The following is a 24,248-nucleotide window of genomic DNA, read 5'->3' as shown; positions in this document are numbered from 1 at the left end:
TAGAAGTTACACATGTGATTTTTGAAGCTGTTGTAGGGCCATCATTATGGCACAGGTTTTGGGACTTGGACACACCTGGGTGTGAATCCTAGCTCGGCTGCATACTTACTAGCTACCAGGTCAACTTTTTTAACCTCAGATTTCTCATTGGTAAAATGTGTATATAAATGCCTTCTGTGCTACGTTCGTCTGAAAATCAAACGGGACAAATGAATCAGGGTTCCCAAGCTGTGTGCCAGGCCTCCCCAGGTCCCTGCAGCAAACTCCTAAGAACACCGGGCACAGTTCAAATATCCAAGGGAAATCCCACAATATTTAACATCTGTCAGCTACTGGAAGGATTAGGAGCCCAAAGTAGCTCAGTTTCAACACTACTAGATGGTGCCACTGGACAGAGCGGGGTTTTGAGTGGTTTGCTGTTGTTAAAAGCAAGAGCGCTACAAAGAATCAGCATGGAGCTTAAAATGGGGGAGGCAGTGTCCGACCTGATTCCGAAGTTTGAGAAGCTGGGCGGCGCCTTACTGGCAAACAGAGTCCATGAGTATTTGGGGTTACTTGAGTTTTAGAGCATCCTGTATGGAACCTTGCATGTGGTACGGTGTAAGCCCAATCCAGATACTGCCTTTAATTGCCCTATGATTTTATAATATTTATTGGAAAACCAGTAAATCACAAAGACTTCGTAGGGCTTCCCTGGTGGCGCAGTGGTTGGGAGTCCGCCTGCCGACGCAGGGGACGCGGGTTCGTGCCCCGGTCCGGGAGGATCCCACGTGCCACGGGGCTGCTGGGCCCGTGAGCCGTGGCCACTGAGCCTGCGCGTCCGGAGCCTGTGCTCCGCAACGGGAGAGGCCACAACAGTGAGAGGCCCGCGTACAGCAAAAAAAAAAAAAAAAAAAAAACTTAGTAAATCATATAAGATCTTCATCAAGATGTGTACTTGAATAGTTTCCCAACCTCAGAAACCATTCAGAAAAACCACCACACTTCTCGCAAGTTTGTTGTTTGGCCCGGTGTCTGCTTTTAGGCTAACAACTTTTGTTGTTAGCCCCGTGCACTGGGGGCGAAACCTTCTCAGAGCACACGGTGCGTGCGTTCTGTGCACGGCGTGGCTGCCTCAGGCCGATGTGTTTTGGGTGGTGCAGTGGAAGTGCCGAATGCGTGCCAGCCTCACAAAAGTAACGTGGTCCATTTCTGCGTGTCATTTAGTTTGCACGCTTGCCACCCTCATTCGTTCAAAGTTGAACCAGTTTTATGGCGCACAGAGAAGCCCAGCTTACTTGAACACCAAATGTTCAGTGTGATTCTTCAAACGCTTGTGGTAAAAGTACGAGGGACTTGAGTCATTTTCCCGTAATTAGTTGCAGTTCTGTAGGTCTGCCCCCTCTCCCTAACCCTGCTCAGGCCTTTCATGCCCGTCTATTCCAGTGGAAGCTAGTGGAAAATTCCTCTCCCCTTTCACTCCACTGCCATGAGTTATAAAAAGCGTGTCATTCAGGATTGACTTTTTCTTCTGCAACGTTGAATTTTTACTCACAATTTGAAGGGGAAAAAAATAATCATTTTAAGAGGGATTTCTCTATCAGTGAGCGGGGAGGGGCCCCGGCATCACTCTGAGCCACCGGAGGAGAACGGCTGACTCACTCCGCGTCATCTTTAGGGGGCCGCGCGTTTATATCAACGAGTGCTTTCCGAGGGGTGGTGTATGAGAGTGCAGCATACCGCCTTGTCTTTTCCAGAGTCTCATGACACTCGTTCACACAAGTCTCTTAAGATCCACGTGTCACTGAGCAGTCATTGGGCACAGCAGCCTCATGCATGTGCGGCTGGGGAGGGAGGGCTCGCACAGGAGACGGAGTGAGGGCCGAGGGCTCGCACAGAAAGCAGGGGACAGCGGCAGAAGTTTTCCTATTGTTAGGGGTCACTTGTTTGTTTCAGTCAAAATATGAGTCATCCTACCCCCATTCTGAACCAAAACTCACTGCGGTCACTGCTGTGATTTGGTCTTGACGCCTACAGGCCGGTTTAATTTTATCAGTGGTAGTGAATTCTTGAAAGCTTCCCTCAGTCATAGAAATCTGGTTTCAAATGAACGTGGTCCACATGCCAGCTTAAACTTTGTGGCTTAGCGTTGTTGTTGAATCCCCTCGGCGGAAGGACCTACGTTGGAGTTTTGGCTGCTGTTTGGGACTCAAATTATGAGTGGCCGGCCCCACTGGAATCTTGGCCCTCTCCTGGAGTGACTCTAGGAGCATTCTGGCTTAAGGAGGCCAAAGATAGAACTTAGGCGAAGGTTTTTTCCCAAAACGCCTATCCTGCATCCCAGCGCTTTGAGGTGGTATGTGGAGACCTCTTTCAATTGTTCCCGAACCCCTAAACCACTGGTCTCCTGGAGTGTGATTGGCTTTGGGGGGAAATGTCCATGCTAGCCTCGGAAATCTCCTGAAAATGACAGTGGTAAACTCAGAACTGGGGTATGAGCCCTCATCTTAATCCTTCTCCGTGGCGGCCACTAGCTCTACTCCGGCCGACCTCAGGGAAGCATCTCTTGGTTCTTCGTGGCCCCGTTGCTGTGGTCTTGGTGGTCCCCTTAACTGCTCAGGAAGCAAGATCAGGCCGCCCACCTGGAGAGAGGAGCTGACATGCCCCACGATGCAGAAAGCACATCTAATGGGTTTTCATAGCGATGACCGTTAAAGTGTAATAGGCCACTTAGATTTGAAAAAGGAGGAGTCCGGGTGTTCCCAGAAGCAAGCGCCGACCTGGGAAATGGTTTCGTTTAGAACCGTCTCTCTCTGATGCTGGAAAAGAAGGTGTTGTCAGGGGAGAGGCGAAGATAAGGCCAGAGGGAATGGCGGGTCGTACTGGTCAGGCCTGTATTTTATGTCCAGGCTTTCTTATCCACTGAATGTTTACACAGCTCCTTCTTTCCTCAGGTGTCTGCTGTACTATTTAATTATCTCTTTGGTAGCCTCCCATTGGAACCTTAACGGAATCATGTTTGACCAGTACTTAAAATACTCCTCAGAAGTCCTTTCTGAGCACCTCGGGAATAAACACCAAGACCACTCTGCAACGTGTGGAATATTTTCTGAAGAGCTCGTTTCATTAGAAGGTAGATTAGTCTTGGAAATCATTCAGGGAAGCTTGAAGTCCGTCCAACTGTACAGGTTCCAAAGATACAAGAAAGACAACAACACAGTACGTGGGTTTGTCCAGCGGAGAAGTGTCAGCTTCCCTAAAAGAACACAAGTATCCATCTACAGTAGAGTACGGTGGGCACATAAATTGCGTCCTGCTCCTACAATGAGACACTACACGGTGATGGAAAAGGGCAAGTTTTAACACCCACAACAGCATGGGCGAGTCACAGAAATGAGAACTTGTAAGAGCGACCCAGAGAGAGTACACACGCTGTATATTCCAATTACGGGAAGTACAAAGCTTAGCAAAACTAACCCGTAGCGGCAAAAGGCCGAAGAGAGGCCCGCCGTGAGAGGAGGGGCCGCGGGGCGGGGGAGGGGCGGGAGGGGCCACCTGGTGGTCATCGCACAGGCGTGTACATCTATCATCAAGGTGCACGCTTCGGATTTGTTACTTTTATTCTAAGTTATACCTCAAAAAAAAAAAAAAAAGAAAAAAGAAAGTGCCGGATTCCATAAAACAGAGCCAGCTCAGGGTCGAGGCACGTCTAAGCCGGCGTCTGAGTAAATGAAAAGCAAGGGCTGAGCTGGTCCAGTCGAGCGTTTGGGGGAGCAGAGGTGTGTGATGTGTGAATGGACCGGAGCTCCTCAAAGCTGCTCAGTTTGCCCGTCCCTTACTCCGACAGGGCTGTCTTGGGAAGAGTTACATTTCAGTTTCTCACTCACTTGCCCATTCACGAATCCCTCCCTGTGTCTGAAAACAGAGCCACGCGTGCGCCGCTGTCTGCAGGTTCAGCGGCCGCCATCGTGCTGTGTCCCGAGATGCCGGAGGACGGCAGCCGCCATCTACGCGGCGTCGCCCTCCTGCGGCGGCTTAACTCACCCGGGTGTGGCTGTCCCGCGTGGCCGCCTCGGTTCCGGTCCTGAGAGCGAGAGGGCAGAGCTGCAGGGAGGTGGCGCAGCACTCGGAAACAGGGCAGACGTGGGCGTAAATCCCTGCTCTGCGACCTCACATCTCCGGAAGCCAGCAGGTCACTTAACATCTCAACACTTTTCAGCCTTCCCCGGCCCGGGATCAGTGAAAACAGGAACCTCAACCCAAATGGGTCTTCTCTCTCGCAATTTCCAACATTTGTTCTTAGTCCTGGCAGTGGACACACGGGCTGTGACCCTTGTGTACAGTATCAGAACGGCAGGTGTTAGGGGACCACCGTGAAGTGATCCGCGCAAAAAGGGGTGTTATTATAAGAAGCTCGGACATAAAGAAATTATCCTAGTGTTGCTAACCTTCTGCCCTCTGATAGCACTCTGAGCGTGAGTTTCTTCCGACAAAGAACAGGGTGTCTCCCTTCAGTAGAGGCTGCCACGGGATTCAAGGAGCTGACGTCACCAGGCCACGTGCAACAAAGCGGGCTCGTGACTGCTGTCGTATGAACAGTGTCCTTTCGGCAAGAGGTCGGTAGACTTTTTAAAGAAACCAGCAGGACTTTCCGGGTGGCGCAGCGGTGGAGGGTCCGCCTGCCGATGCGGGGGACGCGGGTTCGCGCCCCGGTCCGGGAGGATCCCACGTGCCGCGGAGCGGCTGGGCCCGTGAGCCGTGGCCGCTGAGCCTCTGCAACGGGAGAGGCCGTCAAAGTAGAGTCGAAAGCCCCGCCCTTGTTTGGGAAGAGGTGAGGGAGTGGTGCTGGGTTATTATCTCCGCAGCTGCTGTGGTTGACCTGTGTTCCCGGTTTAGGATTTTGAATCACTTAAAATTGAAATGGATAGAGAAGGGGTCCCAAATACGTAGAGAGAGTTGTTTATTCACCAGATATTTTTATCCTTTTTTTCCCCCTCATCCGGAGACCATTTATTTTAATGGTAGTGGTATTTCAGGTGAAGAAGGGAAAGGAAAAGTAGCATACTATCAGACTACAACTAGAAAACCTAAGTGGCATAGGGCAGGCTAATCATGTAGCAATAAATAAATGATACATATTAAACATCGTCCAATTAGAGGGAAAGCACATATAGATTGATTGTGCTTGTCATAACCAAGAAGGGAGCCGTATTTGAAAATATGGACAATTAATTACACATCACAAAACGAACAATTGTTTTTGAGGGTGTGGTGTTCTGATTAATGTTGATTCTTTAATTTGGAATATAATTATCCCAACCATCACTGCTTTTAAAAGCATTTCACTGTTGAAGTTAAGTTAAAACCAGTTCGGGTCAGGAATTCCTGTTACTAATACTTTCTTGAATTAAGACTGAATAAGTTTATTTTATTTTTTTAGGAAATTTAAGAACCTATTCCTTAGTAGCTAAAAATAATAAGGAATTTCATACACAAAAACCAAATGTTAAACATAGATAATTGGCTTGTGGTCGGAATCTGATTATTTTATGTTACTCAGCAAAATATCTTCTCTCCAGCAGCATTTTTGTACCAGTATTTCCCATTAAGAAGACCATTTTGCATAGAGAAATTTTAAGCTACATCTGTATGTAATAATTTTTCAAGATTCCAAAGACTAGATAGTAGTTAATAAAACTCAAAAGAATTCTTGAATTATCTTCAGACTAATGTTTATAATTATCCAGCAAATAAACAAGAGTTGACAATACCTTGTTGATTCTACGAATCTAATGGCAGAGAAAATGCTTGCAGGAGCCCAGAGGAAACGATACCTCTTAGGAATTTTGAATCTTTTCCACTAAGATGTGCAGAGTGACTAGTTAACCCCAGACCACCCGCTGTTTAATATTCATATAGTTCTTGCCATTGTCTTCTATAAAAACAGAACATACAGAAGAGTAACATTGCTCTCAGCTTACTGAAAGCTGAAGTGATAATAATAAGTTTAACCATAAAGTCTGACTGTTTTAATGGGCTCATGGCATTACCTGCTATCACAACGGGGCACAAATAGGGTGGTTTAGGAGAAGATGCCACATGATTTTGGAGCTGAGTGTTTCTACAGAGAGGTACTCAGCCCCCTTTTATAATAATCAGGACGTTTTTCACAAGCACACTTAACAGCTGTCCTTTTCCATGTTGAAAGGAAGTTCATTGTCTTACAGAGTGAAGATGTGCCTTGAGGTAGAAAGTCAGATCATTTAACCTGATAAGACTGCGTGGAGTTACAATCTTTCATGTGAGATAATAGTGCAGAACTTGATAAGTATGTTTCTGGTATCGTTATTAAAATTAATTATAATGATAGTCCCTGAGTACTGTGACATCTTACAGTTTCCATCACACTGTGCATTCGTCATCCTGTTTGAAACTCGTAATAATCCCCTGAGGTCCCTACTGTAGGTAGGAAAACCTTACGTTTCTGAAGGTACACTGTGAGGGTTTTAGCTAGTTAATAACTTAGTTGAATGGTCAAGGTAAGGGGTCACTAAACAAATGTACAGTTAATCGTGCTTTAAAAAAAAAAGTCATTTACTAAGTGAAAGAAGGCAATTTGAAAAGGCTACATACTGTGTGGTTGCAACTATATCACATCGCGGAAGAGACAAAACTATGGAGACAGTAAAAAGATTCGCGGTTGTCAGGGGTTGGAGGAGGTGGGGATGTAGAGGCAGAGCACAGAGGATTTTTAGGGCAGTGAGACGACTGCATGATTCTGTAATAGTGGATACAACGTCGTTATACATTTGCCCAGACCCGTCGAATGTACACCCCCAAGCGTGAGCCCTAATTATCAGCTGTGGACCCTGGGTGATGATGTGTTCGTTGATTATAACAAATATGCCATGGAGGGGTCATTGATAACGGGGAGGCTGTATGTGTGGGGGGCAGTAGGGAGCATGTAGGAGATCTCTGTACCCTCCCCTCACTTTGGCTGTGAACCTAAAACTGCTCTAAACAATTCAGTCTTTTTTTTTTTTTTTTTAACTATCATTTGCTACACATAAGGAGGAACAAGTGAAATGAAAAGCTTGCATTCTGTAGCTTCAGACTGCACCAGTTATCCTAGCCAGCTCTCCCTGGCTATAAAGTTGTTTCATGGAGACACAGAGATGCAGGAAAATAACAAGCCCGCCCAAAGGCATGCTTGTTAACCGCGATGGCATGGACTTCACGCGTAAACACGGTTTCTTTTAGATTTAGATTTCTTGGAATCTGACCAAGTGTGTCCAGGAGATCTCTTCTTTTGGTATAGAACCCCTTTATTCCAAACTCAGGAGAGCAGGAACACATCCTTCCCTTTGCTCTAGTTTGGCTCAATTCCTGGGGCTGCCTTGGGCCAGAAATGAAACCCCTGGAATGGTCTCAGTTTTTTTCACCTCTATCCTTTTCCTTCAGGGCGGTGGTCTTGAGGGCCCCAGAGGCTCCTCAGACAGAGGGAAGGGGGCAGCTCCTGGTGTAGGAAGACGGTCAGACTAACTGTCCTTATCAAGTCCCACACGACTCAGCGGGTTCTGCCAAAGAGCGTGGCCTGCTTCCTGAGGGTTCACGACATTGGACAACTTTGCTGTTGAACCCAACCACCCAGGTGTGCATCTGGAGGCCAGAGTGGAAGTCTCCTGTGTGAAGCATGCTCAGACCATTCCAAATGTTAATTAGCGACATACAGAGGCTGACCCACAATTCGCTTTAACCTTCATCCCCGGAATTTGCTGGAACTGTCACAAAGAAGGTGCTAATATGTATGTCCTGAGTACTTGTCTTAAGATGGGGAGGTGTCGGTGGCAGGTTTTGTCACCAGGCTCATCAGTAGATTAAGTCACCCGGGTGGAATAGTCCCTCTCACATCAAGAAGACTTAATATGTGAGAGAGTGTTAATATGGTCTAGATAGAATGTAACGAAATCGAGAAATGGAGAGGTTGAACGCTTGCTTCCCTTTAAGACTTGATTACTATTCTCTACCTAAAAGACCAATGACTATTGTGAATATTCAGCACATACAAGCCATGGGCAACTCTAGGAAACTGTGTCAACACAATAAAATAGTGTATTTCCCAAGACCTCTGTATCTGAATATCTCTTCCCTTTAAAATCACCATTGGGCTTCCCTGGCGGCGCAGTGGTTGAGAGTCCGCCTGCCGATGCGGGGGACGCGGGTTCGTGCCCCGGTCTGGGAAGATCCCACGTGCCGCGGAGCGGCTGGGCCCGTGAGCCGTGGCCGCTGAGCCTGCGCGTCCGGAGCCTGTGCTCCGCAACGGGAGAGGCCACAGCGGTGAGAGGCCCGCGTATCGCAAAAAAAAAAAAAAAAAAAAAAAATCACCATTGTCCATGAAAAGATATAAAGTCATATATTTTTTAAATAACAGGTTATATTCTTAATGTATTTGGCAAAATATCTAATTAAAATATTAAAGACAGCTAGCACACCTGACTTTCAGTTCAGGTGGCTGAAGAGAGCTCATGCCTTTATTTTCAAACCGTATATAAAACCGTCACTTTAATCCTGATAGATGTTGAAAGTTTTATTCTAAAACAGTACCCATGAATTTTTTTTTTTACTGTAATCAAAAGATTACATCAAATTGTTGAGCTTGACATTACTTTCTCATTTTAAACATTAACCGCATGACGTCAAGGTATTTCTGTTTATATCTATGTGTAGAATGCGAAATGAGAGATACACCCTAGTTGTTTTTTAAAATCAGACAGAGGGTAGGGCAGGCCACACTACTTTCCTGGGACTGAATTTTATTTGCCTGGACTTCCGGGTGGGGCTGGGAAATTCAGGCCGTCACCCTCAGTCAGCCTCCAGAGAAGGGTTGTTACTGTGTGTACGATTTGTAAGAATTTGTATACTTTCTCTTGGTTATGATATAGTTTGCTTTTACTCTTCTGAACTACAGAGTGGAATTTCATGTGATGACACACAGGATATTCCCGATTGCTTTTTTTTTTTTTTTTTTTTTTCCTTCTTTGCAGCTTTGGCACCAACCCCACAAAGGAAGGATTGCGAATGTTACCTGGTTGTGCCCCAGAAAACACCTGTGCTTGTCCTAAGACAGGTGGTGGCAGTTGCCTCTGTTACTGACTGGGGATGTCAGCCAAGTTACATAACCTCTGAGACCCACTTCTTTTTCTATTTGTTAATAGATAAAAGTTATCAGATAGGTATAGGTGTATATAATGTTATAGTATATACAGCATGTTTTTAAAATAGTCATCCCCGTATAGGCGTATTTATGACCTGAGAAGTAAGGTGCCTATTTCAGAATGCTAGAATTATACATGATATTTTCAGTGCATGTTCTGTGTATGTGTTACTTCCTGCAATAGCCACCTATTACCGATGACTTCGGTGATCAGGAAAAACGACCACTCTGAAGTTTCAATTGATTGTCCTTTTGTAAAGGAGCTTTCAGCGGGGTGGCCACTCTGGCTGGCACTGCTGCCCTCTACCCTCAGCCTCCAACGCTCCCCATCTCCTGCACCCACTCGTCTGTCGCGTTGCACCCGGTGTCCTGTGGGGCGCTCATCCCCTTCTCACCCACGCGCTCCAACAGGATGTAGTGGTGTCACGCTGCGTATCCCCACCAGGGCAGACCCGAGCCTTTGTCTCCACCCCAAGCACCTAGAGCACTGCCTGGGCACGCGTGGGCCTTCAGTAAATACTTGTTGACCAAATAAATGAACTTCAGTGACGCCTGCCCTGAACTGGAAACACCCCACGAGGCGTGGGAGGGGCAGCGCGGTGTCCACTCATTTATGTTAATGACCCAAGAAATAACACGGTATTCATATGCACTCACGCTTCTCCCGGTGATTTTCTGCCGTCTTTCCAGCCCCGTGGAAAAGGCTGCTTTTTGTCAGAGGAGGGAGGTGCGTGCTTTTCCGTGTTTGTTTGTCCTCCCTGGGTAACCCATGCAAGACTCCTACACTGCAGAGCACACGGATATTCCTTGACCCGTGTTCGTGAGTGATTTTAAAACAGGTGGGATTATATCCACCACGTCTGTGTTCTGGAGGTGTTTCTGGGACTAAATGAGGTCAGGTATGGCAAGTGCTTTAAAATTATTCAGGGCCACTTGATTGCCGTGCCCCAATTACTACTGTTGCTTTAGTGATAAAAGTGTCACTGGAAAGTTGAGTGGCTCTCTTTTTATCAGAAAAGTTCTAGAAAAATTTAGAAGAAAAATGTTATCAGGTTCCTTCAAGTCAAAGAAGGATGTGGTTAAAAGAGAGAAATACACACACACACACACACACACACACACACACACACACACACATACACAGTGGACCCTTGAACAACATGAGTTTGAACTGCACGGGTCCTCTTATACTCAGATTTTTTTCAATAAATACATACTACAGTAGTACACAATCCACAGTATTTACTATATATATATGACATATATATGACTCATATGAATTATATTTTATAGGTATAGATGTGTATAATGTTATATAGTATATACTTTTTCTATACATTTATAATAAGTACTATACATATATAATTATTATAAGTATATACGTGTAGAGTTATTATAACAGCGAGAATAGTTTGATGAGTCGTCATTATCAGGAAGTAATATAGATGCTCTGCGAACTATAAGTATCTGACCTGGAAACAATCTGTACATGTTCATGGTTCATTGCCTACACCCTCTTGATCTCAACCTGGGAAATCCAAAGCTGTCCAGGCCCTGGTACCAGTTGGTGTCCAGAATATGGAACAAAATAAGCCACCTCCTTTTTGTCAAAATAGCCATCCCCTTGACTGCCCCCTTTCCTGTGTTGATAGGTGATAGATTCCATCACAGGTAGTCTCTCCTTCTTCTCCTTCCCCCCATGTCTCCTTTTCTCTCTAATACATGCACACACCCCTTTAATCCATATTCTCCTTTTCCTTAGTCTTCCAAATTTTGCTCTTTTCCCCAAAATAAAATCTTTCTTTCAACCTCTTTTCATGTCACTTGTGAGCCAAAATCAAAAAGAAAAAGATTCTGATCACTGTATAATACCACTGCACAGGTTTTAAGAAGAAGGCAGTTAGTTCATTTTGATATTAAATTTGTCACAGTAAAGGGCTAGTAGACATCTCTAAGTGTTCATCTTGAAGAAAGGGGCTGAAGTTGAAGAGGAAGGAGAATTTACACCCTACTTTCTACGGCTTTAAAGGGTTGACTTTGTAATTTTACATGGTCCATATTTTACTCTCTCCTATTTTTATTTTATTGTCAAGTTATCCATATGGTGGCCGGGTCGATTGGAACTGTTGTTCTTGAATTACAAATATACAAAGTTTCCGTTATTTTATGGATTAAAATAAGCACTATTTTAATCCATAAAAAAAAATGGGCCAGCTTGAGCATCTGATCACCATTTATAAGATTAGTATCCTCTTCCAAGTTCCATATAGTACAGTAACTGGCTTACAGATAAACTCCTGGATTACAAGCTGTGTGTAAACTGTAGAGGACCACAGTGGTTAAAATCAACCAATTTTCAAAATACAGTAAGGAGGCTCTATGGATTATCTGGTGTCTAAACAGGAAGTCAGATGTGATGGAAGGGGTACGCACAAGCCCATTTCCTACTTCGTGACTGCAGGCAAGCCTTCATCTCCCCACAGTGTGATACCTGCATAGTTAATCCAGGATGTCAGACAGCCCCATTCAATAAGCAGAGGCCGCTTGACCATGGAAAACAATTACTGTATATATACTATATATATATCTATAATATAAACTATATATAGTATATGCATATCTTATATATGTAGTACTCACATATTGTACTATACATCATACATAGTATAAACAGTATATTAAACTTGCATTTTCCAACCTTAAATATGTGTACTTCTCCTACCACGGTGAAACTTTAATCATCTCTGCCTTCTTACAATAATAATATTAATAGATAATGAAATAATAGTAATCATTTTCTTGTAGTCTTAAATAGAAGGTTTAGTCAGCCTGTCTGAATGCACAGAATTTGCTTCTAACACTAAACACAGTCACGTTTCATGATTCAGGAGACAGCAAGGCAGTACAGGATGGTGGGTTTATTCCGATACTGTAGTGGAACATTGGCTGTGGGTACAGTGGGGAGTTTTTTCTTTCCTTTATTGAACCAAGCTCTGCTTTGTTCGTTTATTGTTTGTTTGTTTGGATACACAGCTAAGGAGTGTTTTGCCACCACACACACACACACACTCACACACAGCCACACACACACACACACACACACCACACACACCACACACACTCACACACACACCACACACACATACTACACACACAGTCACACCACACACCACACACACAGTCACACACACCACACACACTCACACACATACAGCTTCACCACACACACTCTCACACACTCACACACACCACACACACACTCACACACACACAGTCACACACCACACACACACAGTCACACCACACACCACACACACAGTCACACACACCACACACACTCACACATTCACACACACATACATACAGCCACACACAGCCACACACACACCACACACACACACACACCACACACACTCACACACAGCCACTCACACTCTCACACACACACACACTCACACACACTCTCACACATTCACACACATACATACAGCCACACACACACCACACACACTCTCACACATTCACACACACATACATACAGCCACACACAGCCACACACACACCACACACACTCTCACACACACACACTCACACACAGCCACTCACACTCTCTCTCTCTCTCACACACACACACACACACACACACACACTCTCACACACACAGTCAGCCCCTGGCCGCGGTAGGGAAGGGGCTGACGGTCTGAGTTCATCTGAGCTTCTCACCATCAGTTTTTCCCATTGACAAGTTTTGTTTTTAGGAGCAAAACTGGATTGTTCCCTATACATCAGCTGATGAATACTTCTCATACTTTATTAAAAGGATATAGTATTGTTAATTTTAAAGAAAGAGAAGGATCTCAATTCAGGTTTACAGCTCCCAGCCTGTGCTTCTGTTGTTAATAAAAAAACAAGTAGGATTACGAGGAAATGTTTACATCAACTTAACAGGCATTAGCGTTCTTTTTCAAAACACTGTTTTAAAGCACAATAGACTTTGCAGTTGTTGATAACTTTAAAGTATTCATCAGTGTGAAATAACTGTTTATTTCCTTTCCCTGTTTCTTGTGATCTAGGGAAAAAAAAAAAAATCTAGCCTCCTAGCAAGATACAACCCATTTTGCTAAGTTATTTGTCAGTTTTTATGACGTGTGTTTACTATCACAGGGGCAGAGGTTTAGAATAGTCGCAGGATTAGCAAGGGAATGTGACATATAGTGCTTTGTAGGTCCTTGTGGTGTGTTTGGTGTCCTAACTATCACGATTTATCTTGTCCTTGTTTAACCGCTAACCAGAAAGTGAGCCTTCACTGTACTGTCCCATTCATGTTCCTCTGCGCTCATTCAGAATTCTGACTCTTCCTTTGCCTGGCAGATTGGCATCTTTTGATGATGTGCAAAACAGCTTTCTTAGTCCAGGCTCCTGACGGGATGGATGCTAACCACTCTGACGTTGAAATGCTCTTCCATCTCCCCTGAGGTTAACCAGAAACTTGGTCTTATTTTCCTTCTTGACAGGATTTCTTAAAACCTTAAAAGTGTTTTGTGTTGTTTTTTTTTTTCCCCTCTCATTTTTAGTGTTGATCAGGGAGAGAAAGGAAATATGGAATCATAAAAAGCAGCCCTAAAGAAAAGGAAATATGCAGAGCACAGAATGGTGCTTTTTCTTTCTGTCATAATCTATCAGCAGGGGTTTCATCGTGATGTTGATCATTGTGGCTTATCTGTCATCCCGTTACATATTATTTTCCCCCTTATGAGAAAAGCAGTGTTTATTATCACAGGTGACAAAACACAGGAGTAAAAAACAAGCAGAGAGGTTACATTCAATCACTTTAGGTGGGTTTCATGTTTGCTCTTTTGCTTTCATTCCCAAACCAGGAGCCAGTAAACCAAGTGAGAGCACAAACCGACTTTCTCAGGTGCACGTTACCCCAGAGGCCCACAGGACAGGTGCTGAGCCCGTAGAAAAGATAAACATGAAGTCATTCTTGGTGGTATTTAGCTAGATGGCTAAAGAAAGAATTTAGAAACACCATTGTGCTATACTGTTCAAATATTTACTGATTGAACCTGGAAAGGGAAAAATGTTGGTCGCCTCATGTAGAATTCCTTGTCCTTTTCCTTCTTTAAACAGCGCGTCTCAAAAGATCGCAAAGAAGGGGGTTATTTATCTAGGAAAGAAATACGAGCTCTGTATATGGAGTTTCAGGTATACCTAACATGGGCTTCATTAAGCAAATACAATTTAGCGGTCTTGATTTGGCAAGACATTCTTTTATGTTCCTCGACTGTTTATTTTACGAGAGGACTTACCAGTCGGGCAGATTAGAATGTTTACTACGAATGACGTGTCTTTCACCTCTCACCGTGGCCGTCAGCCCTGGCATTAACTGTGCCATGGGGAGCACGACAGCTCGGGGAGAAATGGGAAGTCAGAGTGGGCAGCTGTTGAGGCTGCAGTTTTGTATCCCAAACATTCGAGCCTGTGTTGCTGCACACTTTTTAAGTTTAGCAATACTATTTGCACATCTATGAGTTTTAGGAGATTTTTTAAAGCACCACAAGGGAACTTCTTAGGAAAAGAAAGAAAATGACTGGAGAATTTTCTCAGAAGGGATGGTGCTTATAGATACGACTGATGAGTTTCATATTACAGGGCGAGTCTTTTTGACACGTTTTTGTTGTTTTCTGTTCTTTGATTTGAAGCGACCCCTCTTGTTATACTGAATGCAGTGCCGAGGGCTTTCATTCATCTCAGCTCAGGACGAGAGTAATAACTTGGTCATTTCCTCTCTGAAGGTAGGGGAGCTAATGAGAAACACAAATTCGGAGCCAAGATCTCTTCTGAGATTAAGGTGAGGTGTCCTGACAGAAGGTTTATGGTGAAGTGAAAGACAGGGGCAAAGTTTTGAATGAGGGGAATCAGCTCGTTGTTAAAGTTCCCATATGGCTTTAAACCGTCAGGTTCTCTTCTGTGTAAGCGTTGTGATGTGATGTCATTGTAATAGTTAATGATGAATATATTTATGCAATCTGTCTAAACCTCCTGCAGAATATATAGAGTCCATATCAAGCAAAATTCCAGGGTGATTTGGGGGTTTGTATAAATAGCTTTCCATGTGAAAACGATGGCTTGTAAAAGAAAAACTGAGCTTTCAGTGTCCTATTTGAGTTAAACTCTCTATAAAAAGCCTGAAACAGTGGGACCGTGGTAACCCCGCGAACACGACCGTCTTGTCACGGCGTAACTGCAGCAACATGCCCTGCACGCCTGCCCCACGAGGGGTCACCTTCAAAGCCCGTGGTGGCACTGAAGGGGCCGCAGCGCCCCAATCCCCTCGGACGCTTGGAAAACCCACCCCTACGGACAAATGACAAACCCTCGGGGTAAAGCCCCCCAGGTTGTGAGAGATGGAAGGTCTGCTTTTTCAAATTTCCTCTTGTTTACCAAGAGCCGCAACCTATTTTAGTAAATAAATTCAGGAAATTGGTAAAGCACTTCCCTCCATCCGTTCATAACTAACGTGACGGTCACGTTTTTCCTGGCTCCGGCGCTGCCTTTGCTCATAGCTACACCCCCCCCCCCCCCCGCCGTGCCTGCAACCGGTTCTGTAAGGAGCCTGGTGAAGGATATCACCGGGTTGCAAGTACGCGCACAAACAAAACAGCCTACACGCTGTGCAGAGAAGCGCCCTTCCTCCGCGCGCAGGGATTCCCGACCGCAGAGGCTTCCCTCCGTGGGCCCCGGCACTCCCTTCCAGAAATCCTTGTCACTTTTCACCCCCGACCACTTCACGCGGCAGGGCGGCTGCAGCAAGTGGCCGCTCGTTCGGAGGCGTCAGCCCCCGGCTCGCGCCTGCTCCCAGCGCCCCCTCCCCGCCCCGCCAGGCCGGTTGCTGCGCCTGAGCCCCGGCCGGAGCCGTGCACGAGGGGCGGCGGCCGCCTACCTTCATGAGCCACTGGGTGTTGTTCTCCATGATGTTCTCCAGCACCTGAAGCCTCTGCACGGAGTCGTCGTAGTCGAGCGGCGCGTCCCTCTGCACGGCGTTGGGCGCGTAGGCGCCGGGGGGCGAGCGGCAGTTGTCCGCCTCGGGCAGGAGGAACGTGTAGCTGCAGGAGCCGTGCTGAACTTGGTACTGCCTCTTCCCGACGCTGTCCAGGCTCCTGCGAAAGTTGCTGTAGGCTGCGGCCAAGCCCAGGTCACAGCTCAGAGCGAGCAGAACGAGCTGCCACATTCTTTCTCGCTGTCGGTAGTAAACCACCAGCTCAGCAGACGTCAGGGCGCGGGAGGCTCCCGGGCGCTAAGCTGCCCTCTCAGACACGGGGCTCTGCGGCCCTGGCCCGGGGTCCATCAGTGAAAGTCTCCTCTTCGCTCCTTTCCCGGCAGTGAGTGACCTTGATCTCGAATGCTGCCTTCTCCCCGCTCCCGCAGTAAACTGTCAGATCGCAGGAGGAGGAACAATCCCGCTGCCTCCCGAGGGCTGCATTCGCCTTACAGAGCAGCCTCAACGCGCCTTTGTCTCTCTTCCCCCAGATTCTCTGGTGTCAGGATCCGAATCAATCACTTTCCTTTCCTTATATGATAAGTTGATAACAGCAGCCAGACATGTGGAGCTGGCAGCTCCGCCCTCCCGGCTTGTCCGTTATCTTCCTGTAGGGGGTCACTAGCCAGGCCACAGGAAAAGTCTCTGCATGATGTGTACTGTCCAACCAGGACTGTATGCTGCAGAAACCCTCTGGGAAACGCCGATCAGTTACAGGACCCCTGGGTATTTCAGAGGCACCACCCTAATTGAGTATTTCCTAGAGAGAGCTTGTCGGTCTCCTGTGTCTGAAACTGACTTCACAGTGCTAAGCTGGTAAACTGTCGGGGGCAGTAACTTGAAAGTACAATGAAAGTTCCTGTTTTTTCCTTTAGGAATAAAAATACTACAAATATGTCAGGACTTTGGTTTATTTTTGTTATTACAAACAAAGAGGAAGAAGTCTCGCTCTTGTAAACGCTTTGCCTTTTCACAGGGAAAATAGTTTCGTGGGTATTGCTTGATTTTTGAACTGTCAGCCAAGTATGCAAAACTGTCATCTTAAAACAGTTGGATAGGAACATCTCGCTTTATTAAATCGTGTTGGGAAAGTCAGTTTCTGAGCTCTGACATTTCATCTTTGAAGCAAACTATCCACTTCAGTATTCAAAGTAAACTTAAAATGTACTGGACTGATTAATGGCCCGCTAAATTATAATCCATAGAGGAATCAGGATTTAAATAAGAGGAGGTTGAGAGAGGCATACTAAACTTCTCCTTCGTTAGGTCAGGATTTGCTCAAATCCCGTCATTTTGTAACACATTATCCAGGATCAACTAAATCAGTCCCGCTCAGTGTTGGACTCAGGCAAATCACTTCTTTTTAGTTAAGCTATAAAGTCCTCATCTGTCAAATTCAAGGGTTGCATTAACTCCCAAGATTTTTCTGTTTCAATTCTGTGGCTCCGTAAACCCTCCAGGGTACTTCCTTCAGTGGCTGAAGCTTAACGCTTCGGAGATTGACAGCGTGCTTACTCACCAGCCAGCTCGTGCAAGGAGGCAGCCGGGTGTGGGGGGACGGCTTGTGCGGTGGTCTCTTAATGCCTCAGTGCACGAGGTTTCTCTCCAGGCAGTGGCAGCCTGTTCAGCACTGACCCGATGGACCTCATCCATCCATAAAGCCAGGGTCAGTCTAATCACGCGAGATCAGAGTTCAGGGGACTTTATGATTTTAATTCTTGGATGACTGAGATTTGTATAGTGAAGTGTTTCAAGAGGCCTCATTGTACCTTTAAAAACGTCCCTCCTATGCATGGCCTCGCTCCGAGGTTACCTCCAGAAGCAGGGGTTCTTGACCCAAGGTCCCCAGACAGAATTCCTGGGGTCCACGAACTTCGACAGGACAAGACATCTTTATTTTTCACTGAAGGCTCACTGAAATATAGCCCTGCTCTTAGCTGTGACTAGGTCACAAACAACAGTGGTCAATAGCTATTGCTTTCTCACAAATAGGAGTTGCAGATGTTTTTATGACGATATCTCAAGCTATTACGGCACTCAGCACTACATTGTCATTTGATCGATCCCAAGATCCTGTTGTTTAATCTCCAAATAAAACAGCCCGTGTCATTTTCTGAGAAGGGGTTTGTAGACTTCCCCAGACTCTCAAAGGGCTCAGTGGCGCAGGAAAGCTAGAACCTGATGCTGGCACATCGTTTCCACTAAAGGAACAACGAGTTAAAGAAGATATACTCATTCAGACTGCTAACTGCAGGCGGACGCACGTAGGATTTGAAGACGGGACGGGTGTTAGAACCCTGATTCACTGAGCTCTGCAGCAAGTGCTTAACTTCTCTAAGCCTCAGTGTCCCCACCTGTGAAATGAGATGCTTCCTTCTCAGTAGCACCTTTATAGAGTTATCACGATAACGGAATAATGCATGTCACTTAGGCATATTACTCTCCTTTCTTTATCAGCACTTCCCATTAAATGAAAATCAGCTCTTGCACCATCAGGTATTATAACCGTTTTATTCTCTGGCCGAACATGAAGCAGAGACACGGGGGGCACCTTTTTTCTTCTAAGTTTCCTCCTCGTTTGAAAGCGCATATTATAAGGCATTAATTTTGCATACGTGGTTTTAAAAATCATCCGTCTGCCTCCCAGGCAGATGTATGGTGGTTTAAAAAGAAGGCACAGGAAGAGCGCGTGCCACAAATACTCCTTGTCTTCTGGGGAACATGACAGAGTGTCAGGCGCAGATAGAGGGAGGGAGGCCCCCTCACCACCGAGGTGTGGTGAGAGGATGCTGGGAACGCCCAGCAGGAAGACAGCGTTGCTCCCAAGGGCACTGGTCCTGCGGGCAGTTGGCTTGGATGTTCCTTATCCATCCTCTCAAGGTCAGGTGTGCAGTGAGCAGCTCTTTGTAGGTACCTACACGGAAATTCTTACCCAGGAGTTGAGGGGGGGGGGGCTCTGGCTAGACCGGGGGTTGGGGGGTTGGCAAACGTTCTCTGTAAAGGGTCAGTTAGTAAATATTTCAGGTGTGCGGGTCACACGGGCTCCGTCACGACGCCTCAAGTCTGCCGTCACAGCGTGGAAGCTGCCGGAGACGATCCACAAACCATGGGAGGTGCCTGTGTTCCGACAAAGCTTTCTTCGTGGACACTGAAATTTGAATTTGGTATCATTTTGACATCGTGAAATGGTCTCTGGATGTTTTTTCAGCCTTTTATAAACGCGAAAACCACTCTTAGCTCGCCGGCCGTTCCAAAGGGACCACGGGCTGTAGTCGGCTGACCAGAGGGAGTCGCCAGGGGCTGTGACTTGGTCGCAAGGCCACTCTCAAGGCACAGCCAGTGTAAACAGGGGGCCTCCCATGTCTCGAGCCCCGCCCGGCTTCTTCCAGAGTCGGGGAGTGGGAGACAGGCCAGGGATAAGGGACTTAGGGAAGGGGCAGGAGCGTTTGGCCACTTCGAAGCCGGATCTAAACTGTAAGGCGGGGCAGACGCACGCGGTGAACGGACCGCAGGGTACACAGCCCACCTGTGCAGGGCCAGCGCGGGCAGGGCCCCAAGCAGAAGCCGCTGCCTCCCGGAGTCAGGGCCGGACGCGGGGCCGCAGCGAGGAGGCACCGGGGAAGCCTAGAGGCGGGGCGCCAGTCCGCTGTGGCCGGCGTGGGAGGACCCGCGGGAGACCCCCGACGGGGGCAGAGCTGGGCGGGGGGCTCTGAGGGCAGACCGGCGGGGAGGCCGCCCCCCCTCGCTTACGGGTCCGCCCCCCCCACCCCCGTCCTTGTTTGTTTCCTAAGCACCAGGCAACCGGCAGCTGCAGGCTGCTTCCATCCAGGCCTAGGGATGGAGGCTAAACTTTAGCAGCCTTGACTGTGGTTCTCGGGGCTGTTCGGTTTCAAAGAGAATCTTGAGTTTCCTTCAGTGACTTGCCGACAGGACCGCTCAAGGCAGATGCGGCTATAAAACGAGAAATATTATTACAGCCTTCCCCGAAGCTGCCTTCCTGCCCAACCAATTTTTTTTTTTTTTTTTTGTCCTAACAGTTCTGCTGAACAGCTGTGTGTGGTGCTGTTTATTTTCTCAATAACGTTTGTTTTCTCCCCCGTGCTGTGTGTCATCAGCCGAAGTTTCGGAGGCGCCCATCTAATCACCTTAGCACGCACGGCCTCAAGTTCTGCTCTTACGCTTTGCCACCGTGGGGTAAAACCTTCATCTGACGGCGCCCGAAAGACCACGTGGCCCTCTTCCCTGAAAGAAGGAGGTCAGCCTTGCAGAGCACGTGGACGACGGCCCGTCCGCGTCAGTGGGCCCTGTCGCACCGAAGGCGTAACGTGGCCCCAGAGCCCGAGCGTCTCCCCCCGGCCATGGCCCCGCCAGTGCAGCTCAGATGTCGACGTGGCCCCGCTTCTGTCTGGATCGCGGCAGCCGGCCGACCCCCCAGCCTTCGGGAGGCTCCGGCCCAGCCAGAGCCGCCTGGGAGGCGCGCTCCGCGTCAGGGCGGCCCCAGAAGCCAGGAAGCGAGACGCGGTGCCGGCCGTACAGCAGTGCGAAGGGGGGCGGGCGGCCCCCCGGGGCGTGGGGCACCGGGCGGGATCTGGGGTCGCCTGCGGGCTCTCTGCTCTTCCCGGGGGGCCGGGCCGGTACTCGGTACCGACCGGCACACGCACGCGGCCCGGCGAAGGAGGGGCCGGCAGGGGCCCCGCTGGCCCGGGGCGGCGGGGCCGGGGGCGCTCCTGCCTTCCGAGGAGCCGGCGCGGCGGTCGCGGTCCCCGCCGGAAGCCCGTAGCTGATCGGGAGACACGGGCTCACCGCCCGGACGCGCTCGGAGAGGCGCCCTGGCCTCCCGCATCGGGTGACATCCGGTGCCAGGGTCCCTCTCCATCACGTCTGGGCTCGTCCCCGGGCCCCGTCTCACACCTGCCCGGCCCCCATCACGCAGCGCGGTGTCCGCCGTCCTCTCGCCGCCGGCCGCAGGCCTTGGAGACAGGGACTGGGGCCAGCGCTGGGGCCGGCTCGGGCTTCAGTTCTGGAAAGTGCTGCGGTGACGTCGGAGGAGCTCGCAGTGCCGAAATGCCCCACGAGGCGAGGCCGGGCCGCTTTCCGGCCGTCGGGCTACTTGGGGCTCCGGGCCCCTGGCAGGCTGGGGCTGGAGGGGCTTCAGAGGCAACTCACTCGTCTGCCTCTCCGTTCCGGCCTCTTCAATAAAACCGGCTAAATTAGATCAACATGTTTACAACTTCGTGTGCGCCGCACGGGGAAACCATTAGGAAGTTCACTGGACATAAAACTGTTGCTAAAGAAGAAGTTATTCTTACTACTTTTTTTTTTTTTTTTTTTTCCGAACTGTGGGCAGCAGTTTCTGAGAGCTGAAGAAGCCACCACAACGGGCCAAAAGGAAAGAAAGGCAAAGGAGGGAGGGAGGGAGGGGGAAGCGAAAAGGAAAAGGAAAAAATGAGTGTTCCAGCTTCCGAAAGCGGGCTCCCTCTGTGGCGATTCACAGAAGAGCTCTCTTTCCACTGCATTTTGAGGTTTGTGGAACTGAACCTGAAGAACCGCAGGTGGCGTCTGGAGCCGTTTTGCAGAAGGTTTGGTGCGGCCTCTCCCCAGAGCTACCGACCGTGTGGAACCCATGTTCAACCCTGAGTCTGGCAGGCTGCGAAGGCTAATCCCCAGCCGTTGAGATCTGAAAACAGTACCAGAGAGAAAGCCCCTTAAAGTTACCGTAAAAACAGGAAAAAAGAGTAAAAGCCTAAACATCAACACACACACGTGTAGCCGTGGAAGGTAAATCTTGCCCCCACGACGGACGTGGAAACCACGGCTCCGTGAGGGAAGATGACAAGGATTCCGCCAGACTTGCTTGTGCCTTTTTTTACATTCATGGATTTAAGGAGCATTTAAAGCAATGGGTTTCTCTATTCCTCTTTTACCATGGCACAGATCAACCTTCTTTGGAGACGCTGGCTGTCACCTCTGTGCTGCACGAACACACACCCCAGAGACAGAACCCGTTTCACTGCCAGACCTCTGGTGGCCTTTGGTCGCCTGCGCTGGGGCAGCCAGTCACAGATGGGGCCACTGCGTGCCCGCTTCAGTATCCTGGACCCGTGGCATCTGTGAGCGGGGATAGTCCGCTCAGAAGTGCACACGGCAATGCAGACTTAAAGTCAGATTGAACTCACTGAGGACGGAATCTCTGGAAATCCAGCCTCCTGTCTGACTGCATTAGTTGTGCTTTATATATCCATGCTTGCCACCTTTCTGATTTTCTGGCGTTGACAATTTTTTTCTTTCTTTGCCTCTTTAATTTCGTCTGTTGTAGCTGGCTACAAGAGCGTGATATACCTTTGAGAATACTTAGTTTCTGAAATGAAGTATGATGCCTAGTTTAGCACAGTTCCCTGTGCTAGTTGCAACTAAACATACATAGCGTTTGCCATAAAATAGCTGGCCCGTTCTATTTAGAGGAAAATTGTCATCCACTTAGAATAGGGCATTGGCTCCGTAGAATTCACCTTTACAGGAGGTGAGGAAATGTATATTTTGTTAAAATAAGTGTCTGCCTGCCAGAGGAGGAGAAAAAGCCTTTGCCAGATGTGTTTTCAGGCAATTTCCTTTCCTGGGAAACAGCCATTTCCCCTGCATGACCCTCGTGTTTTCATTCTCGGAGCAGACAGAGTAAGTGCCGGGCAGTAAAGGGCAGAGGCCTAGATACCATCGCCTTATCTGGGACAATTATCTTCCTTCTCGCAGCTGCGTAACTTCTGTTTGACAGGGAACCATAGGAATCTACGTGTCAGGAGTTAGTATTGATGGAAGAATCAGAGTTCATATGGAGAAAAATCTTTATTCGTCATTCTTATTTAGGTTATTGGCTGTCATTCTTATTTAGGTTAGTTTAATTAAAAAGGTACCAAATACTCATTCATTCTAACTTATCTGAGTGTTTATTGTGACATTATGTCTGAAAGACATTTAGAGAAGACAGTTTTGTTTTGTTCTGTTTTAAAGGAAACCTAAAAGATTCCTGAATCTTTTACAGTTTGTATGGCCATGAACCAGCACAGCATCTGCTCAAGAAAGTTTGTTTTGTAAAGCCACATTGTATACAATATGTAACCTTAAGGACTTGACAAGCCAAAAATCTTTTTATTTGCTAGAAACTTGGGAAATATCCAAGTTACTATTTTTTTTTAAGATTTCATCGTGAATTCCCTGAATTTTTAGGAATATTTTAGTTTATATAATTCTCCTGGTAACATGAAGTTATCGCAAACGCCGTTTGATTTTTAAATATTTTCATCCAATATTTTTGTGGAATATTTTATCTTTGCGTCAAAAAAAAATGCCTAAAAGGTCAAGATATAAGTCATAACTTTAAAAAGGCAGTGGATGAAATTCTAAAACAATAGATGAGTGCATTAGCCTGATAATATTTTTTGCCAGTAATTCTGTGTCCTGTTTTCTGCCCGTACACAGAAAAAAAATGCTAAACACTCCCTTCCAGTGGATTGATGTCAGTGATTACTGTTTTGCCCATATGAGCAACGAAAAGTCAATAATATCTTTCCTTTGACTAACACTGTTGTTAGTCACCAGAGGTTTTGAGGTGGGCTTCTGAGCAATGATTTTATGTTAAATGTTCCTAAATTCATTTCAGCAAAGTTGTAGGGAATTCAGATCCTGTTGCCTTTGTGAAAACTGTGTCTGGTCTCTCTGTCATAACCATCCTACTGAAGAACTATCCAGATTCCTCTCAGGATGAATTTTCTCTTGAAAGTGGCCTAATGCCATCTAGATTAATCTTTGTGTAATCTAAATTTATAAAAATTTTATCTTAATTACTGAGAAACCTTTTAAAATAAGAGAGATAAAAATGTCATGTGTGTTATTTCCATCAAGATATATTATCTCTCTTGGTTATAGGTTAACATAAATAAAATTGCTTATGTCAAAGAAGTCAAAAGAAGTAAAAGCACATGACCCCCTTTTGGTATTCCTGTCTGTCTAACTGACTTG

At 47.1% G+C, this 24,248-nt stretch overlaps 2 protein-coding genes across 3 annotated transcripts in view; one reads left to right on the top strand and one right to left on the bottom strand.

The window, feature by feature from the left end:
* The window catches only part of ANGPT2 (angiopoietin 2), a 58,671-nt gene extending 41,613 nt beyond the window's left edge, over positions 1-17,058 (bottom strand). The window contains exon 1 of one of the 2 annotated variants that reach the window (XM_059049472.2): positions 16,140-17,058. In XM_059049472.2, the coding sequence (XP_058905455.1) occupies positions 16,140-16,427 (288 nt within the window). In that variant the 5' untranslated portion in view covers positions 16,428-17,058. The remainder of the gene's footprint in view (positions 1-16,139) is intronic. The other variant, XM_059049473.2, reaches the window with a different exon arrangement.
* MCPH1 (microcephalin 1) overlaps positions 1-24,248 on the top strand; it is a 211,819-nt gene that overhangs the window by 132,868 nt on the left and 54,703 nt on the right.

This window comes from Kogia breviceps, chromosome 20 (assembly GCF_026419965.1).
Source record: "Kogia breviceps isolate mKogBre1 chromosome 20, mKogBre1 haplotype 1, whole genome shotgun sequence".
Taxonomy (NCBI): Eukaryota; Metazoa; Chordata; class Mammalia; order Artiodactyla; family Physeteridae; genus Kogia; species Kogia breviceps.
Note: the sequence above shows the minus strand (reverse complement) of the source record. Positions and strands in the feature narration are given on the sequence as shown.